The sequence below is a fragment of the Phalangium opilio genome, unplaced genomic scaffold (genome assembly GCF_054372755.1).
Source record: "Phalangium opilio isolate 3A_F unplaced genomic scaffold, DU_Popi_V2 ptg000013l_1, whole genome shotgun sequence".
NCBI classification, from domain to species: Eukaryota; Metazoa; Arthropoda; class Arachnida; order Opiliones; family Phalangiidae; genus Phalangium; species Phalangium opilio.
The window spans coordinates 6,997,057-7,014,966 of NW_028324148.1; the positions used below are offsets into that span (position 1 = coordinate 6,997,057).

At 39.3% G+C, this 17,910-nt stretch overlaps 5 protein-coding genes across 5 annotated transcripts in view; 2 read left to right on the forward strand and 3 right to left on the reverse strand.

The window, feature by feature from the left end:
• Nucleotides 1-17,910, reverse strand: part of LOC149708740 (uncharacterized) — a 77,567-nt gene that overhangs the window by 52,155 nt on the left and 7,502 nt on the right. The window lies entirely within an intron of this gene.
• On the forward strand, nt 39-1,361 carry LOC149708748 (uncharacterized). The gene is made up of 2 exons (XM_089864279.1): nt 39-738; nt 818-1,361. Exons 1-2 carry the CDS (start codon nt 632-634, stop codon nt 1,359-1,361), a joined length of 651 nt encoding a protein of 216 aa, XP_089720405.1. The 5' UTR covers nt 39-631.
• On the forward strand, nt 1,965-6,879 carry LOC149708749 (uncharacterized). The gene is made up of 12 exons (XM_089865001.1): nt 1,965-2,043; nt 2,090-2,206; nt 2,369-2,584; nt 2,745-3,161; nt 3,296-3,951; nt 4,015-4,156; nt 4,214-4,529; nt 4,601-5,010; nt 5,066-5,383; nt 5,444-5,956; nt 6,035-6,316; nt 6,397-6,879. The coding sequence occupies exons 1-12, from the start codon at nt 1,965-1,967 to the stop codon at nt 6,858-6,860; spliced, it is 3,930 nt and encodes a 1,309-aa protein (XP_089721127.1). The 3' UTR covers nt 6,861-6,879.
• On the reverse strand, nt 8,919-10,170 carry LOC149708750 (uncharacterized). The gene is made up of 2 exons (XM_089864266.1): nt 9,115-10,170; nt 8,919-9,023 (listed from the first exon to the last, which is right to left on the reverse strand). The coding sequence occupies exon 1, from the start codon at nt 10,021-10,023 to the stop codon at nt 9,166-9,168; it is 858 nt and encodes a 285-aa protein (XP_089720392.1). The 5' UTR covers nt 10,024-10,170; the 3' UTR covers nt 8,919-9,023; nt 9,115-9,165.
• On the reverse strand, nt 12,431-13,946 carry LOC149708751 (uncharacterized). Its single transcript, XM_089864267.1, has 2 exons — nt 13,728-13,946; nt 12,431-13,647 (listed from the first exon to the last, which is right to left on the reverse strand). The coding sequence occupies exons 1-2, from the start codon at nt 13,832-13,834 to the stop codon at nt 12,969-12,971; spliced, it is 786 nt and encodes a 261-aa protein (XP_089720393.1). The 5' UTR covers nt 13,835-13,946; the 3' UTR covers nt 12,431-12,968.

The window sequence follows — 17,910 nt, forward strand, 5'->3', positions numbered from 1 at the left end:
CGAATTGCACCCCTAGTAGGGTCTTCGTGCCGATACTGGCACAGGTACAGTGGAAGGCAGGGAGGATTGAGGATTGAGGATTGAGGATATGAGGATTGAGGATTGAGGATTGCAAGATGGCGGGTGAGAAAACGTATGCCTTTTTTGATTGACTCTCCCCTCTCTCAGACCTGCAAGTGGGCGTTTTTTGATTGACTCACCCCTCTCATCCCCGCACCTGCAAGGGGTGTTTTTGATTGACAGGTCAATGAAGCGTGTTCGATTCTCGGATGTAGAAGTACTTACATTGGAGTATGAAGATAGTGTGAATTATGATTTAAGAAATAAACAGTATTTTAATATGTTAATTAGATTAAAATTTGAACCATTAATTTCTCCCGTATTAATCAAATGGTTAAGGGGGTATGAAACTCCAGATGACGTTGGGGGAAAATAAAGAATCCCCGTAAAAACCCAGCTCTACCGATTATTCTAGATCATTCCAGAAAATTTAAAATACCCCATAAAACCCAGGTTAAAGTTGTTTAAGGCCATGACGTAAAATGTACAGTCAAAGTTGTAGATTGTTCGAGAATAATCTTCCCGAAAAAACCCACGGCGTAAACACCATTAATGTACAGTCAAAGCTAGGATGATGATCTTATTAAATAGTATAAATAGCCAGGACCCCAAGTTAAACATCCATCACAATCTCACTAAAGTTCACCGAGGAAGGAAGAACCATCCAACAAGTACAATGTAAGTAGTCTTTTTATACTCTATTTGCATCACTGAAAAATATCAGTGTTAATGGGAAATTATTCTTTCTCACCCATAGGTTTAAGAAATCCATCGTCGTAGATTTTGATTTCCTCGACGGGCGCGCTACAAGTGATGGACGGGAAAAAATTGCCAAGGAAGTAGCCGTAACAAGCGTCGAGAAAACCCCGAGAGTCGGATCATGGTCTTTCGCGCCCCCATACGCCGAAAAAGAACTAACGCATGATGCCAAACGACAAAACAGGTGGATGCTGAACAATCTACATGGTCTAGCCTGGGATGATGGAGTAACGCCCTACGATAAACTCCGGGAGTGTCTGAGAGCCGCTGTACAAAGCTACGAACGGGTATTTTGCAAAGGGGACGAGAAGTGCTTCTTTTTGTCGGACATTATTAATCGGGAAGTTATAGACTTGAATGGAGTGGGATGTCCCAAAGCCAATGAAATCGACGATGATGGTCCGATGGTTACATGCATGCTTAATCATAAACCTGTCCGTAATAAGAAGAAGTATTTGTGTGCACTATCGAAATGTATATTATTTTCTGAATGGATTTATAACCACAAAGAAATTGTAAATAAAAATTTAGGAGAGGAATAAAATTGAAATTCAAATTGTAACTTTTAATTAATTTACTTTTACTTTTTTTTTTCAAATTTGGCCAGTATGAAAACCTCTAACCCTTCCACGAATTTTCTCCAAAATCACAATAGAACTTCAAACAAAAATTGTAGGATTAAAAACCATACATCTATGAATCACTGGTTTCTTTCGGGGATTCCCCAAAAAACCCCACAAAGCGGTAAGAAATAAAGTTCGATTACTGGGTGGTCATCCACTTGTTCGAATTACACTGATAACTCAAAAGACATAGTGTATAGAATAACATATATCCGACCCCTCGTTTCGAACCATCTAGAAGGCGAAAACACGTGCGTCTTAACCAAACATGTCAACTTGACACCTCGACCGAGGTGATATTCAGTCTCGATTCTGGGTGGTCAAACTCTATAACATTTATATACGCTTAGAAATCAGGTGACAACCCCCTCGACGAACACGGTGTACGATTGTACCTGCTACTATAGTTTAAGATACCGTTTGGGTTTTTATCAGAGGAGTAAATTTCTTAGACTCGAGGGAGTCTTCACATCAAAGCGTCATTGTTGACTTTACAATACCTACAATATAAGCCGAATTCGGATGTACAATGAAGTGTCGGTCATCTCGGACCATCTAGAATATTCTTTCCGATTCCAGAACATTCCATTGTTTCTAGAAGGTTCTTTTTGGGTCTTCCATATTACACCTTCTTAAACCATTCGCAGTTGGATTTCTGTACGTTGATGGGGAAACCCCGGAAAATCCAAGGAAAAAGACACTGTTTAAGGCTGACAATATTTTTATCCAATGGGAATCACGGGAAAGGGTGAAACAATATATACGTAGGCCTAAAAATTGTATAAAAGGGAGGTGAAATGGGTGCTATGTCACATTCGATTTCAAGATGTACTCCTGCTCTACTTGCGCCGATGTCTTCACCAACCAGCCGAACCTTAGTCGTCATATGCGGACCAAACACGGTAATATTTCTTTTGCGTGCCCAGTTTGTAATAAGAGTTATGCGCGGAAAGATAATTTAAACCGCCATCAACGGCAAATGAACCACGTTGGAGCCGCCGTAAATAAAGTCGCGGAGAATATTACGCGTCCAGCGTCTCCTCAACCCGGTCCATCTCACCGCGTCACCCCTCCCAATTCCCCTGTTAAGAGGAAAGCAACGCCGATCCCAGAGAAAAGAAAAAGAATCAGAGTTGAAAATGGTAATTATTCAGTTAAATATAATTTGTCATCCCCTGTAAAGCCCCTCACCCTCCGCAAATTGATGTACAGGGTGTAGGTACCCACCAGGGGTTTAGTTGCGTTAGTCTTAAAACTCGACATTAGAATTGGTGTAGGAATTAATTCTTAATTTATATGTAGAAAATGCGCCAATGCCTGATGAGACGTTATCTACACAAGATATCGAAGGACTTGATGCATTTATAAAGATGTGGGAGGATAGACAAAATCTAGATGGGAGGGGTAGGGAAAATGAAGATGCTGACGTTTTGCTCTCGCAAGATGATGCGGGTTTAAGCGATTTTATGGAGAATTGGGAGGCGGAACAAAACGTGGTCGACCCACCCGGAAGTCCTCCAGCGGAAATCGAGGAAGTGAACGCGCTCGATAACGCTATTTTCTCGGCTCGAATAACCGCGCCTGAAGGTGTCACAGACCCAATTTTGTTTATTAACAAACATAGAGAAAAGCTAGAGGGCTATCTCAGAAACAAATTGAGTGAGAAGAAAGGCATTAAATGGTACCTTGTTGTGCACGCGAGATACACACGTGAACTAGGTAATTCAGGCACCGAAACTGAAACTACACCGTACTTTCGGGGTTATACTCACGCCACCTTGGCGCCGGAAGTTATTCCGCAACAAATCAACACTAGTCGGGACAAGATTAGTGAAAGTATGAACAATTTCGAGGCAATGGGGAGTGGTGGTTACTGGATCGCATTCTTTATGTTCAAATTAACATTTTACAATACTTACCGCTAGTAGGTGGTACATATTTCCCATTACCACCCGTAATTGAAAATAAGAAAGCTACCATTAACGTTAATCCTGAAGACCAACAGGACAATAAGTGTTTTCTATGGTCGATATTAGCCAAACTCCATCCAGCTATGAGCAACCAACAACGCATTACACACTATAGACCCTATGAAAATGAACTGAATATGTGTGGAATTACATTTCCATTTGAACTTGATACGTTTAGACTTAGACGGTTCGAGGAAGCTAATAACTTGTCTATAAATATATTTGCATACGAAAAGGGGTATTTCCCGCGTTACGTTAGCGAGAGAAGGGTTCCTAGTTCTAGAGAGGTAGATCTACTATTAGTCTCAAACGGACAATCTAAACATTATGTGCTGATCTGCAACATGAGTCGGCTTTTTAGTGGGTTCACTAAACACGGCCATCAATCGTTTTATTGTCGCCGCTGTTTAAAACGAAGCGCATCAATTCAAACTCACGAAGAACATTTACGTGACTGTAATGTCCACGATCCACAACGCGTGGTTATGCCACACGACGATCCCATATTAAAATTCAAAAACTTTGGATGGAACCAAATGGTAATTATTTATTTGATTATATTTATATTTCTATTAGGGTATTTAACCGTAAATTCTTTACAGGTTCCATATATAATAGTCGCAGACTTTGAGTCAATTCTCACCAAAGTCACAACATGTTTGCCAGACACATCTCTATCGTCGACTACAACTTTGGCTTTACACACAGCATGTGGATTTTCATATGCTCTTATAGGTCCAACTGGTGAGTTCAAATCCGTAAGTTACCCATTGAATTATTTAACCTTTAGTTCATTTACAGGGAATCTCGTCAAACACAAGACGTATAGAGGAGGTGATGGAGCTATAAAATTTTTGAAAATGTTGCTGGATGAATCGGATATAATTACCGAGAAGCTGAAGGAGAACATTCCAATGCAACTTACAACAGATGAGGAGACATCATTTCAATCTTCTTTATGTTGTTACGTTTGCGAGGAGCCATTCACAAAGACATCGGTGAAAACTCGTGACCATGACCATTATACCGGAGCATATAGGGGAAGCGCATGCCAAGCATGCAACCTGAAGTTAAAAGCACCCAAATTTATACCTGTCGTCATGCATAATCTCAGCAGGTAATTTTTAAATTCACTGATAAGTGGTTGTATGATTGGTTTCTCAATATCGTGATTTCATCCCCCCCCAGATATGACGCACATCTTATTATGCAACATATTTCAATTATTAAAAAGAAAAAGATTGACTGCATCGCTTCCAACAGCGAAACCTATATTTCGTTCTCGCTCGGCAATCTCCGATTCATCGACAGCATTCGTTTTCTTCCCGCATCCCTCGAAACTCTAGTTTCCAATGTGGCGAAAGGGGGGCAAGTTAAATTCCCTTTGTTGAACGCTGTTTTCAACCCAACAGAGGTTAAATTACTTGTCCGGAAGGGTGTTTACCCATATACGTATATGGATTCCGAAGAGCGTTTCAATGAGAAACAATTACCTCCAATAGAATGTTTCCATAACGATTTAACCGATGAACCCCTGAGCCAAGAAGACTACGCTCACGCTCAAAATGTGTGGCGAACATTCAATATTCAAGATTTAGGTAAATATTTTAAAAGTACTTATATTTTGCAAAATAACTAAAACTGATTTTATAGGGGAATATCACAATTTGTACGTCCTATCGGACACCCTCCTCTTAGCGGACGTCTTCCAAAACTTCCGCAAAATGTGCATGACTTACTACCGCCTTGACCCTGCCCATTCATACACCGGTCCAGGTTTCGCATGGCAGGCAGCTCTGTGCATGACAAAGGTGCGATTGGATCTACTTTTGGATGAAAATATGCACCTCTTCATTGAAAAAGGAATTCGGGGTGGGGTTTCAATGATAAGCCATCGCTTCGCGGAGGCCAATAATAGATACTTAGATGGATATGACCGATCAAAACCAGAGGGATACATATGTTATTTAGGTATTCTGTTTTGCTTAATTAAACTAATCTTGAAGAAACTAACTGACATCGATACAACAGATTGTAACAACCTATATGGAACCGTCATGTGTGACGCTCTACCCATGAGAAACTTTCAATGGGTTGAACCCACCGAGGATTCCGAACGCGCTATTTTACAGTGTCAAGATGCGTCACCAGAGGGTTTTATTGTCGAAGTGGATCTTGAATACCCCAGTCACCTCCATGAAAGTCATAACTGTTATCCACTAGCTCCCGAATCGATGTCAATTAAACCACAGATGCTCTCGGAATATTCCAAGAACCAGATGGCCTCGCTAAACATAAAAATTAAGGAATCTTTGCCGAAACTAGTCCCAAATCTGTTGAAGAAGGAACGATATATCGTCCACTATCGTAATCTTAAGTATTACGTAGCGAAGGGACTACGAATCACAAAACTCCACCGAATTTTAAAGTTTGAGCAAGGACCTTGGTTAAAGAAGTATATAGATTTCAATACAGAAAAAAGGAAAATGGCTACCGATGATTTCGAAAAGGATTTGTTTAAATTAATGAATAACGCTGTGTTTGGTAATTATATTAACATATTTACATATATATGAATATGTATATATCTATCTATATATATATATTCTTTCTATATATCAGGAAAAACCATGGAAAACCTTCGTAGCCGTCGAGATTTCAAATTAGTCACCACCCCCGAAAAGGCGGTGAAAAAGGCTAGTTCCCCCGCATTTGAAAAATTCACAGTTTTTCATAACGACCTGGTTGGGATACATTCTGCCAAGAAGAAATTAGTATTAAATCGACCGATATACACGGGCTTCGCAATTCTTGACCTATCAAAATTGCTCATGTATGGTTTCCACTATGATGTAATTCGGGCACAATACGGGGAGAAAGCGAAACTCCTATTCACAGATACTGGTAAGTTTTACGTCCTTATATATAATTTACTTTAGCATAACATTTACATTAACATTTGCGGACATTATGTATAATTACAGACAGCCTCACCTACCACATAGAGACGAGAGATCTATACGCGGACTTCGCCGCTAAGGCGGATATGTACGACTTCTCGGGCTACCCACATGATCACCCTCTCCACAGTGACGTCAACAAAAAACGTCTTGGGAAGTTTAAAGACGAGATGGACGGCACCCCGATCCAGGAGTTCTGTGGGTTAAGACCGAAAATGTATAGCATTTTGTCGGCCAAAGGGGAGAAGAAGACTTGTAAAGGCGTTTGCAAGCGCGTCGTGAAAAAACGCGTCCGGCACGCGCATTACCGCGAATGCTTGCAGAACCGCGAGCTGACCACCGCGGAAATGGTTAGAATTGTTAGTGACAAGCACATTTTAAAAACTGTGAGGCAGAGTAAACTCTGCCTAAACCCATGTGATGATAAACGTTACATTTTGAACGATGGTGTTACAACACTCGCCCATGGGCATATAAATGCAAAATAAAAAGAAAAATTATGACAAATTTATTGAGAAATTCTTATACATATATTCCGAAATCATATTATCATTAACATTTTTATTTTTAGAAAATCGTTTTATTATATCAAACATTTTAACTCCCCTACATCTATACAATGAGAAATAGACACAATACCCACCACAAGTTTGACTTAATTCACCCTGTAGTTGGCGTGAATTAAACGTAACAGTTAGGCTGTTTCGCTCTACAAAATCATTAAATTTAAATAAATCCGGAGGATTTCCATAGCTTTCAAAGAATTCAGTATTCTTTTTCCTCGAAATGTATATAGCCGTCCAATGTTTTCCTCCCCCTTTAGACGTATCAGTGTTCACAATGTACAGCGATGGAAATGTTTTAACAGTTAGTGGTAGTTTATCCGCCGCAAAAATACCCCTAAACAGATTTTTAGCGTATGGGTCGCGCCTTAATATTCTCTCAAGTTGTCGAGAGTCCATTATGAGCTTTGATCGAATAAAACGGCTCGGTTTTTGTCAATTTCAATCAAAGATTGGAATTCGGAATAGTAAACGACGGCAATTGTAGCCGGTAGCGCTTCGGCAAATATTAACTCCAATCGGACACTACCGTTCTTTATAAAGTTGAAACTTTCAGTCGAACTACCATTCAGGTCGGGGGTCAAGTCGAATACGAAAAGAGCATTACCATTGGCGAACTCGTCACGGTCAATGAAATTACCCTCGTCGATATTCCATTGTCCGGTTTGAAGAAAGAGATTGGCGTACGATCTCATACATAGGTTATCCTTAAAGTTGGGGCTTAAGGGTTTATGGGGTACGCTAACCCCATCAACGGATAAGGTGATTTGAGTCACCGCTTCATTTTTAAAATTAAAAGGCGACATTTTATAATCACCCAAAAACGCGTTCTGGTCTACAAATCCAATTACAACTTTATTCGGTTGTTGACCGCTAAATAAATTGTCTTTGACTGCTATTTTACTTCCTTGAGATATGGAAAACGTATTACATTCCGTACGTGTTATGGGGTATTTCATCGTGGCCAATTCCAGGGTTTTGGCGTGTGATATCATAATCTCGGGGGTTAGTTTAACTCTTCTTATGAATAACGAAGCGTGGGTAAATATAACTTTCGCTTTATTTCCATCCGCATGTAAGCAGAATTCGTTGGGACTTTTGATAAATTTAAAATTCACATCGACCAGATTGGGGATAAAGCGATTTTGCTGACATATATCGGCGTGTACGACGCCAATCAAGTCTATAACCCCATTTTGGGCGAATTTACTCCGTTTCAAAAACCCTTCATTTTCGGAAAAGTCGTCAAAATGTCCCGCCGTATCTTTGTAGAATAGTGCCCCGGTCAAAAAACTCTTTTTCGCTGGACCACCAAATGTCAATAGCGTTTGAATCATGCTCTTGTATGCGTATTGTTGAGGACATGATGTAACTGATCTATCATTCAACGATACGTGAAGTTCACTAAAAAGACTGGAGAGTAATAGGTTTTCGGGTCCAACTTTATCCGCCTGAGTAGTTATATCACCATTCGCATCGTACACAGCGGCTTTAGGTAGAGACCCATCAGCTTTAACCACTTTTACTTGTAAATGCAGGAGCGTGTTTTTCAAGTCCATGTATGTCTCGGAGTTCCCGGTGACGGGAAATATAATAGCCTGATTTTCATCCACATTGGAGGTAGAGTTATACTCCACCCATTGACTTCCTACTATCCCAGTTTGGGTATAGGGTACGTGAAAAACATTTAGTTCCGAGCTGACGCTGTTCATAGAGTTTGGGTGTGCGAGCGACATTATGAAAATATATCCGGGTGTAAAGATGACGACCTTCTCTTCTTCTTAGCTCGAACAGAACTGATGATGGGTGACACTTTGCGTTTCCTTTTACGTCCGTTTCCAGTTAGCTTGGTCACTTCTTCGGCGGCCCTTCTCAATGTTTCCTTACCCGCTTCTTTACCCCTAGTTCTCAATGCTTGTTTAATGGGTACACCGCTTGTATAATCCGTCGCAATTTTCGCGCCAGTGTTTAAAAACTTTCGACCTAGGAACGTGGCACCCCTTTTAAGTAATGGCATGGCCGATCTGAACGCCGAGGAGATAATTGACCCCAGGCCATAACCACGTTGCACGGCCAAACCTCTATATACTGGGATGGATCCATGTCCAATTTGATTTAGATAATAGTCCTCATAATCTTTAACAGAAACGTGACCCGTATTATATGGAGACATCCTTACACTTTGACAATCACGTCATAAATGGGGCGGAGATTGAATTCAACGTAGTTCTTATAACAAGTGCCAAGTTCTTCTGGGCCTGAAATGTAGAGTGACGTGAACTTTCCCACGTTCGAACTTAACCGGTTTACCCATTTCACTCATAATGTTTATTTCAATTGTTTGGAAGTTGTTTTTCGCTATGGGCATGTAATGGGGTTTAGCAAACTCTTTTTCCACCGTGTCACCATCTTTCCCGTTGATACTTATAATTCTTAAGAGAGGGACGTCAGAGTCTCCTACCGATCGAGACTGAATTATATCAGAGTATACGAATAAGGAGTGCATTCCAGCATCCATATCACAACTGAATGGGGCCGTCATAGAGGCGACCACAGTGAAGTCTTTTTTGGAATTCCTCGTGAACCCTAATATAATGGCAATTTCGCTTGGGATATAAAGTTGGTTCGTCCCTTTTAACTCAACCATCACCCGTCGATTTGGTTTGTTGTATGAAAACTCAACCCTAGATTTTATTTTTTCAGTAGCACCAGCATCGTCGTCGGCTGACAATATTTCGAGTAATTCCTCTACAGAACCGTAATATCCGGGAGGTATAATTATCGATATACCCCGGTTTTCATTCACTCCGTTAATTGTCTGTCCACTTTCACCAAAACCAGATCCCTCTTCTGGGAATTCATCCATTGCATCCGAAGCAACACCTACGAACGAATTATCCCAAATGCGAACTGCGCATTCCCTTTTTACATTATTCCAAGTTCTAGGATAGCTTATTTCAGCCAGAGCAACCTCGTGAGATCCCTCTAGAATTATAGGTTCTGGTAGATACGTTCTGAACTTGCTTATAGTATTTCCTTTGAAATATTGCGTTGACGAGTCAGAGGGTAGTGTGATGTAGAAACTCATTTTACGTCGATTTCTTGCACCCAGGAATCAAATTCGGAACTATACCCTCTCCACCGTACGAGGAGTTCTTTAGTACCGTCAGGTTTTTTACGTTTTCGTAATACTTTTTCAATTTTAAAATTACAGTTTTCTAGGTCCTTGCCAACTCTCTGTATTTCCTCTTTGTAGAACACACCGGAAATGAGCTCGGAGTTCAAATCCTTCAGTTTATATACCGGTGGATCTCTCGGGATTCGTTCTGTTACTTTGAATAGTTCTTCGGTATAATTGGCCAAATACCCTTTTTCAAACGTTCTTTTATTTTTGCTTATTCTAACTAAATCATCAATTTCAAAGGGGTATGAAACTGGCGGCGAAAAGTTTACTTTTCCGTACAAATTTAACCAGATTTCTTTCGAATTTTCCTCTGTCACTTCAGTGGGTTTGCATTTAATTGATTTGTGGTAGTTGTTATTATACGATTCCAATAAGTCGGGTAATACGTCAATGTATTTGTAGGTGTCGTTTTGTGTAAAATATCGGTACATTCGCTCCTTCAAGGTTCGATTAAATCGTTCAACTATACTGCATTTCACTTCCGAGTGTGTGGCGAAAAACTTGATATCCAAACGTTTCAATTCACTTTGCAGTTCTTTATTTAGAAATTCATTCCCATGATCCGACTGAACAATCTTGGGTTTTCTACCAGACTCTAAAACGGATCTAAACGCCGCAACCATCGTAGGTCCTTTCTTGTCTTTAATAGCGACGGCGAAAGCAAATTTACTGAATACGTCAATACAGCACAGTAGAAATCTATATCCGTCATTATGACGCTTAATGTTTTGCATGTCTGCCAGATCAAGTTGCCATTGTTCATCTATACCGTACACAATAGTCTTGTTCCTTCTGAAGTTGTGCCTCGCGGGTTTGTGCAGTGTATACGTGTCTTGACGTTGTAGGAACTCAATAACATCATTTAAGGAAACGTTAATCCCCTTTTCCCTCGCAGCCCTATATAGTCCTTGTACACCTCCGAAGCTCCCCGGATCTTTTTCATTGAAGTATATTTCTTCTAGTTTATCCATTAGTCGTACAGTTTAAGGTTTTTTGAGTATACCAATAAGCGAAATCAGATAACTCGATAATTATAATAAGAAATAATATCAAAAGCGCCGTAATAACTTTGGGATTATTTAAAAATGAAACGGACAGGGAGGCTAGAAGCCCTGTGGGAGAAGGGTCGTTACATCCTTCCATGATAACGTGTAAGTAATTTGTGAAAGAAATGAAACGTGGTATTGATATATATTCTTTATTTCAAGTTTATCCAAGTGTTGAGACCATTACCGTAGTGGGAATCTGGGGTTGGGGGATAATAATCAATGCTCGGTAAATCGCTTTTAGATACATCGAGATAGGTATTTGGTACAACACTCGTAGAGTTTCCAAATGGGAATTTGTTTCTCACGATAGTTTTTGGTACATTTTCTTTTATTAACATTTCGTAAAACTGATTTATTCCAACGACAGTGTGTTTCGGTTTACTTTTATAACCTTTAACTGATTCGTGTAAAATATCCATAATATTCGACCCGACGATTGGTTGCCCCCTGTATATGAGTTCCCCGTTAGGAGACCAATTAATCTTGGAGTTCATATCAATCCACTTGTATAAGGCAATGGCTGGTTTGAGGTGTGAATCTGGTATTGTCATGGCTATTTCAGAATACCAATCTTTCTTTTTCTGTTGTTTAACAGGTTTCTTCTTTTTTCGTTTGTTAATAGCACTCGTTAGTAAATGATTGTACATGTTAACTTTTTGCGTCTGGTTCAATTTGTTGTCTACCAAAACAGTCTTCGTATCCAAATTTTCACTATGTTCAACTTTTGGTTGTGAGTTTAATCGGCGGTAAACCTCTTCAGGTACCAATATCATCTTTCTAGCCATTTTTAATTGCTCTGCTTATAGCTGCACCAGCAGCAGTGCTAACAAGTGATAAAAGGGGTGCTAACAAGAGAGGTAAAAAACCACCTTTTTGAATAAGGATCTTTTTTCGTTTTGCTACGGTGCTTTGTTTAGATAACTTCCGTAACATTAGACAGTGCTTCTTCAATCGTTTCTTCTGGTCATCTGATAACTTCACGTTACCGCGTAGGACATTTATACAACATTCCACTATAGCCTTGATAGAGTCATTACTAGCGTGTTTGATAGCGTATTTTCTCTGACACGCATTACAAGTAGTCAGATACTTTAAGAAATGTTGATGCGTATGCACTCTTTTCATTTTGGAATATAGACTGCGGCTTCTTCGCCCGGTATGAGTCCCGTCCGTAGTCTATGATCATCTGACGTCGTTGGCTTTAAATCAACCCATAAATACCCAAAATCTCTAGCGATTGCCTGATGGAACGCGTCGATGACGTATTTACTATTAGTGGGACAAATCTGTTTGGCTAAATGAAATATAGCCGATTTATCTCGAGGAGATTTGAATATTATCAAGTAGTGGGCGTTTAAATTTAATGTTCTAATTTCCTTCCCGGGGTAATATAAATTTTGCATCAAAATAAAAACAGAGGTGTTTTTATGGTGCGATCCCCGTATGAACAAATTAGTTACATCCTTGTTATTAGATATTTCACAAAGTAAATCATCAAGTATAACAAAATTCTTGATATTGGGGTCTAATATATTCACATTTAATATACCTTCGTGAAATTCTACAGAAGGTGTGTGATCTAATACCGAATTAAATAATTTCGGTTGATATTCAGTGTAACACCATATTATCCTATCTGGAGGGGGTGATATACATATATCTTTATACTTTATAAGGTTAGCTACAAAGTATGATTTTCCCGATTGTGTCGCCCCGGCTATGAGACCATTAAATGGGTGTTGTAAGCTGAAGTCCATTTTAAGGAATGAATCACTTTTTAAGAATCAAGTTGTTTTTTATTCACAAATATTCTTTGGCATTACATATGATTTGACCAATCATAGACTTACAAAATTCGTCACTTAAAAAAGTGCTTAGGGTAAATATCTTATAAATTTCAACATAATCAAGATTACTTATCGCGGTGTCAAAGTTCATTGAAACACGCATTTCCCACCCATTCAAACAATCGTGTTGAGTTTGAGAGGGGTGATCAATACTACATCCGTAACAACATTTACGGATGTTTGATTTCAATTGTTCTACAATACAATTTTTTAATAACACACGTACTCGACTCGCCTCGTTAAGAAATGTGACTACGTCTTTATACGTATCCATTAACGTCTTGGCAAGGTAGTGTCCAACGGCGAATCCCTTCTTTGTTGGGAAGAACTTGCCGTACATAGCACCTGTTCCAGGGTATAGTTCCCTGATGTCTATAATCTTACGGTCTCGATATGTTCGCAACTCCACACGCTTCGTTTCAGAACCGGTAAAGAACCATGATGTCTCCGGGGCGTCGTCGGTTTCGAAGAACTTGAATATTTCATCCTTCCTAGCGTATAGCTCGTGGAAATCGGACTGGTGAAGTACGAGTCCCGTAGAACTGTCTTTGAACCCTAGTCGTACGTCTAACTTCGGGGTAACCTCAATTACTTTCTCATCTGATAGGGGAAATAGCACTACGGCAGACATTCTGTCAAATAGAAAAAAAATCTAAGTTTTATATCCAAACTATAGCTTTGAAAATAACAAGTCCACAAAAACTATACTTACATTGTACTTGTTGGATGGTCCTTCCTTCCTCGTCGAGCTTGAGTGAGATTGTGATGGTGGTTTAACTCAGGGTCCTGGCTATTTATACTATTTAATATGATCATCATCCTAGCTTTGACTGTACATTATTGGTGGGTTTTTTCGGGAAGATTATTCTCGAACAATCTACAACTTTGACTGTACATTTTACGTCATGGCCTTAAACAACGTTAACCTGGGTTTTATGGTGAATTTTAATTTTTCTGGAATGATCTAGAATAATCGGTAGAGCTGGGTTTTTACTGGGATTCTTTATTTTCCCCCAACGTCATCTGGAGTTTCATACCCCCTTAACCATTTGATTAATACCGGGGAAATTAATGGTTCAAATTTTAATCTAATTAACATATTAAAATACTGTTTATTTCTTAAATCATAATTCACTCTATCTTCATACTCCAATGTAAGTACTTCTACATCCGAGAATCGAACACGCTTCATTGACCTGTCAATCAAAAACACCCCTTGCAGGTGCGGGGATGAGAGGGGTGAGTCAATCAAAAAACGCCCACTTGCAGGTCTGAGAGAGGGGGGAGTCAATCAAAAAAGGCATACGTTTTCTCACCCGCCATCTTGCAATCCTCAATCCTCAATCCTCATATCCTCAATCCTCAATCCTCCCTGCCTTCCACTGTACCTGTGCCAGTATCGGCACGAAGACCCTACTACCCCTGTCAGAGAACGGAAACCCAAGATGCATTCGTCGTCGTCAACGTCTCCGCTTTCACGGAAATTTTCCGCGTCTGTCTCTTGGGCTTCTCCGCGTCGTTCATCACGCTCGTTCTTGAAATATTCATTCACATGTTGAAAGTTAACCTGATGGCGCCTTAATTTTATTTACGAAGATCAAAAGAGGGTTTATCGTGACCGGTTTCATCATTAATTGCTTTTGATCTCGAAAAGTTATAAGGCGTCGTTTAAACCTTCGTCGCCAACAAGTCGAAGTCAAACTGCCACTTGTAAATAATATTTCGCCTTTAATTTTTGCGAAATAAACTGTGAACAATTGAGAATAATGTTTCCAAGTTAAAACTATAGATGTATAGACAAAGTTAAAATTAGTTATATACGTCTTTAGAAGAACGTTCCCGTGGAATAATTTAAAACACTTTAGTCAAATAAACTTTTGAAGAAAAGATTAGTATGTTTTTGTTAAAACTAAAAATTAGCATGTTGGTAACTAAAGTAATTTCATAGCTAATCTTTTACCATTTCAAGTCTTTTTCTACAAAGACAGTGATTATTATTGATCAGTAATGGCCAAGAACGATATTTCGAATTCATTAATTTATTCTAAAATATTGAGATAACTTTTTTAAACAGTAATGTTTGCATCAGCATCCGGCCACGGTTCTTCCGTTTCTTTAAAACATGGCCATTTAGGCTTTCAAATAACTTTTACATCAAAGGTAAACTAAAAGGTCTGGGCGCACGTCAATAAAATGAACTACAAGCATATAACCAGAAGCCGATTAGGCTTTACACATGAAGTACGTAACATGTGCCTTGGGGAGCTACACGATATTCTCTAAGCTCCTAGGAAAGAACCTCCCCTTACGCGGAGGGAAATAGTTCAGTAACGCGGCTCCTTCGGATCCATCGGATCCTTCCGCCTAAAGAACCGATTTACCACGTACCTAAATTCGAGAACTACTATAAAGACTGAGTAGGGTATCTAAAATATTCTTTAGATAAAACTGTTCACAATACCAAAGATTATTAGGGAGTAAGGCGTTAAAATGTTATCAATCTGGGTAGCTTTTGCTTGGACTATTTAAGACGCCGGGCATCTGTTTTTTACCAGGAATGTTTTCTGTTCTCGCGGTTACGGCGAGCTCAGCCGCCGGCGGTTCGGGAATCGGGATACCGCTGTTACCTAGACAAGGCCTAGTGTAGTTTTAGAGTCTATTATTATTCGCAGAGCTATTTTTCTGTTGAAATTAGGGAACTAGTATAAATATTGAGTAGATTGTCTGAAATATTCTTTAGTTAAAACTATTCACAATACGAAAGATTATTTGGGAGTAAGGCACGAAGATCCTATGAATCTGGGTAGCTTTTGCTTGGCCTATTTAAGACGCCGTGCATCTGTTTTTTAACGAGGTATTTTTCTGTTCTCGCCGTTACGGCAAGCCCGGCCGCCGGCAGCTCGAGATGCGCCGCTCGGCCTCAGCCGCTGATATCTAGCCAAGGCTTAGTGTAGTTTTCGTGTCTAATTTTATTCGCAGAGCTATTTTTCTGTTGAAATTTAAAGAAAATCTTATCATATTTAGTTGAAGACTAAGTAAATGTCTCAAAACATTTCGAAACTTGAGCTTTAAAACGTTGAATATTTTATAACGACTACGGAACGGTACCGTAAATTCGCCTTCCGGGCCTCCCGGTTATGTCGACGGCGAGGTCGAGTCGAGGTCCCATGCAAGAAAATAGTAATAGCCCTCGCCTATTGGTCTTTCATTAAAGAGGTTATCTGTGGTTAAGGGGCTCATGATTGGTTAAAAGATTTTTTGTTCGTCTGCTTAGTTTTTACTTCGAGAATATCATGAAATCCATCGTCAAAGCTATGGAAAAGTGGGACTTACGTACTTTATGTGTGAAGCATAATCCGCTTTTGATATAACGTGGAAAAACATACAAAAAACCTGCTGCCTATTGAAAATGTTGTGCAATTCCTTAATGGGTGCGTCATAGCACCTTTAAGAGTGTCGCATAACACCTTTGAGAGTGTCGCATAACACCTTTGAGAGTGTCGCATAACACCTTTGAGAGTGTCGCATAATACCTTTGAGAGTGTCGCATAATACCTTTGAGAGTGTCGCATAATACCTTTGAGAGTGTCGCATAATACCTTTGAGAGTGTCGCATAACACCTTTGAGAGTGTCGCATAACACCTTTGAGAGTGTCGCATAACACCTTTGAGAGTGTCGCATAACACCTTTGAGAGTGTCGCATAGCACTTTTAAGAGCGTTGAATAAGTGGGAGATTTTTTGGTAGGATAGTAGCATTTTTCCTAGGCTGAAAAGCAAGCCCGATGACGGAGAAAATACTATGGATAGCTAAAATTTGACCACTCATGAGGCACAACTCAAATAGCGAGTAATCGTATGGTTTTACCGCATAATTAATTTTAATAAGTATTTTTAACAATTAGTGCTTCATTCATAGCAATGTTCTACCGTGAGACTTCGAGAGAAGAACTTAATCCCCTATAGGGAGGAAAGTTCTTACATGCAGAACTATACCCCTTCAAGCGAGGGTAGTTCTCGTATGCAGTAAGAAATAAGAAACTGCATATAAAGTCATTTTAACGGAAAACTTCTGAAAAAGGCAGAATATTCTCAATTTGCACAAATGCATAGGGTATTAAATTGGTTTTGCAGGCCATAATGTTCAAGCAGTAGATATAGACGTTCAGGTTAAATTTAATAATCTCTTATCACTGAGAGTTTTTCCAGCACCAGAAAGGCGTACAATCTAATTTTCAATTTTTACGAAAAAGAAAAATCCATTTTGTACTCTAGTTTTTCTCAAAATAAAGACAAAACCAACAAGTCAAAGCAAGTGCCCCACATGAAGAACTCTCAAGCAGGCGTCTATAGTCGCCCTACTGTGAGGCCAGTACCTAACCTAGTCTCGTTTTTTAAGATTGTCGCATAACACTTTTCAGAGTGTCGCCTAACACCTGTAAGAGTGTCGCCTAACACCTGTAAGAGTGTCGCAAAACACGTTTAGCAGTGTTTTATATACCGCCTGATTACCAATTTCTGGGTTAATTTTATTTAAAGGATAAAAATATTTTCTTTCATGAATATCATCTTTAAAAAATGTTTAAAAATTAAGTTTTTCAATAATTTTTTACTGTTTGGATCGACTTTAATATTAAAACATTAATGAAAATGAAAGACCTTATTTAAGAAACCCGCAGTATTATAATTTTCCATGTTAAATTTCAAACGGTGTTTTAAGATTGTTATTTTACACCGAATTTACAGTTTAAATTGGCCACTAAAAACTCAAGGTAATAAAACTCTCTTTTGGGTGTAAAAAAGTGTTTTCTTAAATTGGCCCGTTTTAACACGTTTTTAACACTTCCCTTTCGTAGAGTGTAGAGAATCTTCGTAATCTCGAGACTTGATCTTAAC

Bases quoted from the DNA above. Each gene is read 5' to 3' on its own strand.
- LOC149708748 (XM_089864279.1), top strand. From the start codon at position 632: ATGATGATCTTATTAAATAGTATAAATAGCCAGGACCCCAAGTTAAAC. The intron at 739-817 runs GTAAGTAGTCTT...TCTCACCCATAG, and splicing joins AACCATCCAACAAGTACAAT to GTTTAAGAAATCCATCGTCG.
- LOC149708749 (XM_089865001.1), top strand. From the start codon at position 1,965: ATGTACAATGAAGTGTCGGTCATCTCGGACCATCTAGAATATTCTTTC. The intron at 2,207-2,368 runs GTAGGCCTAAAA...TTGCGTGCCCAG, and splicing joins AAGGGTGAAACAATATATAC to TTTGTAATAAGAGTTATGCG. The intron at 2,585-2,744 runs GTAATTATTCAG...ATTTATATGTAG, and splicing joins AAGAATCAGAGTTGAAAATG to AAAATGCGCCAATGCCTGAT.
- LOC149708750 (XM_089864266.1), bottom strand. From the start codon at position 10,023: ATGAGTTTCTACATCACACTACCCTCTGACTCGTCAACGCAATATTTC.
- LOC149708751 (XM_089864267.1), bottom strand. From the start codon at position 13,834: ATGATGATCATATTAAATAGTATAAATAGCCAGGACCCTGAGTTAAAC. The intron at 13,648-13,727 runs GTAAGTATAGTT...TCTATTTGACAG, and splicing joins GACCATCCAACAAGTACAAT to AATGTCTGCCGTAGTGCTAT.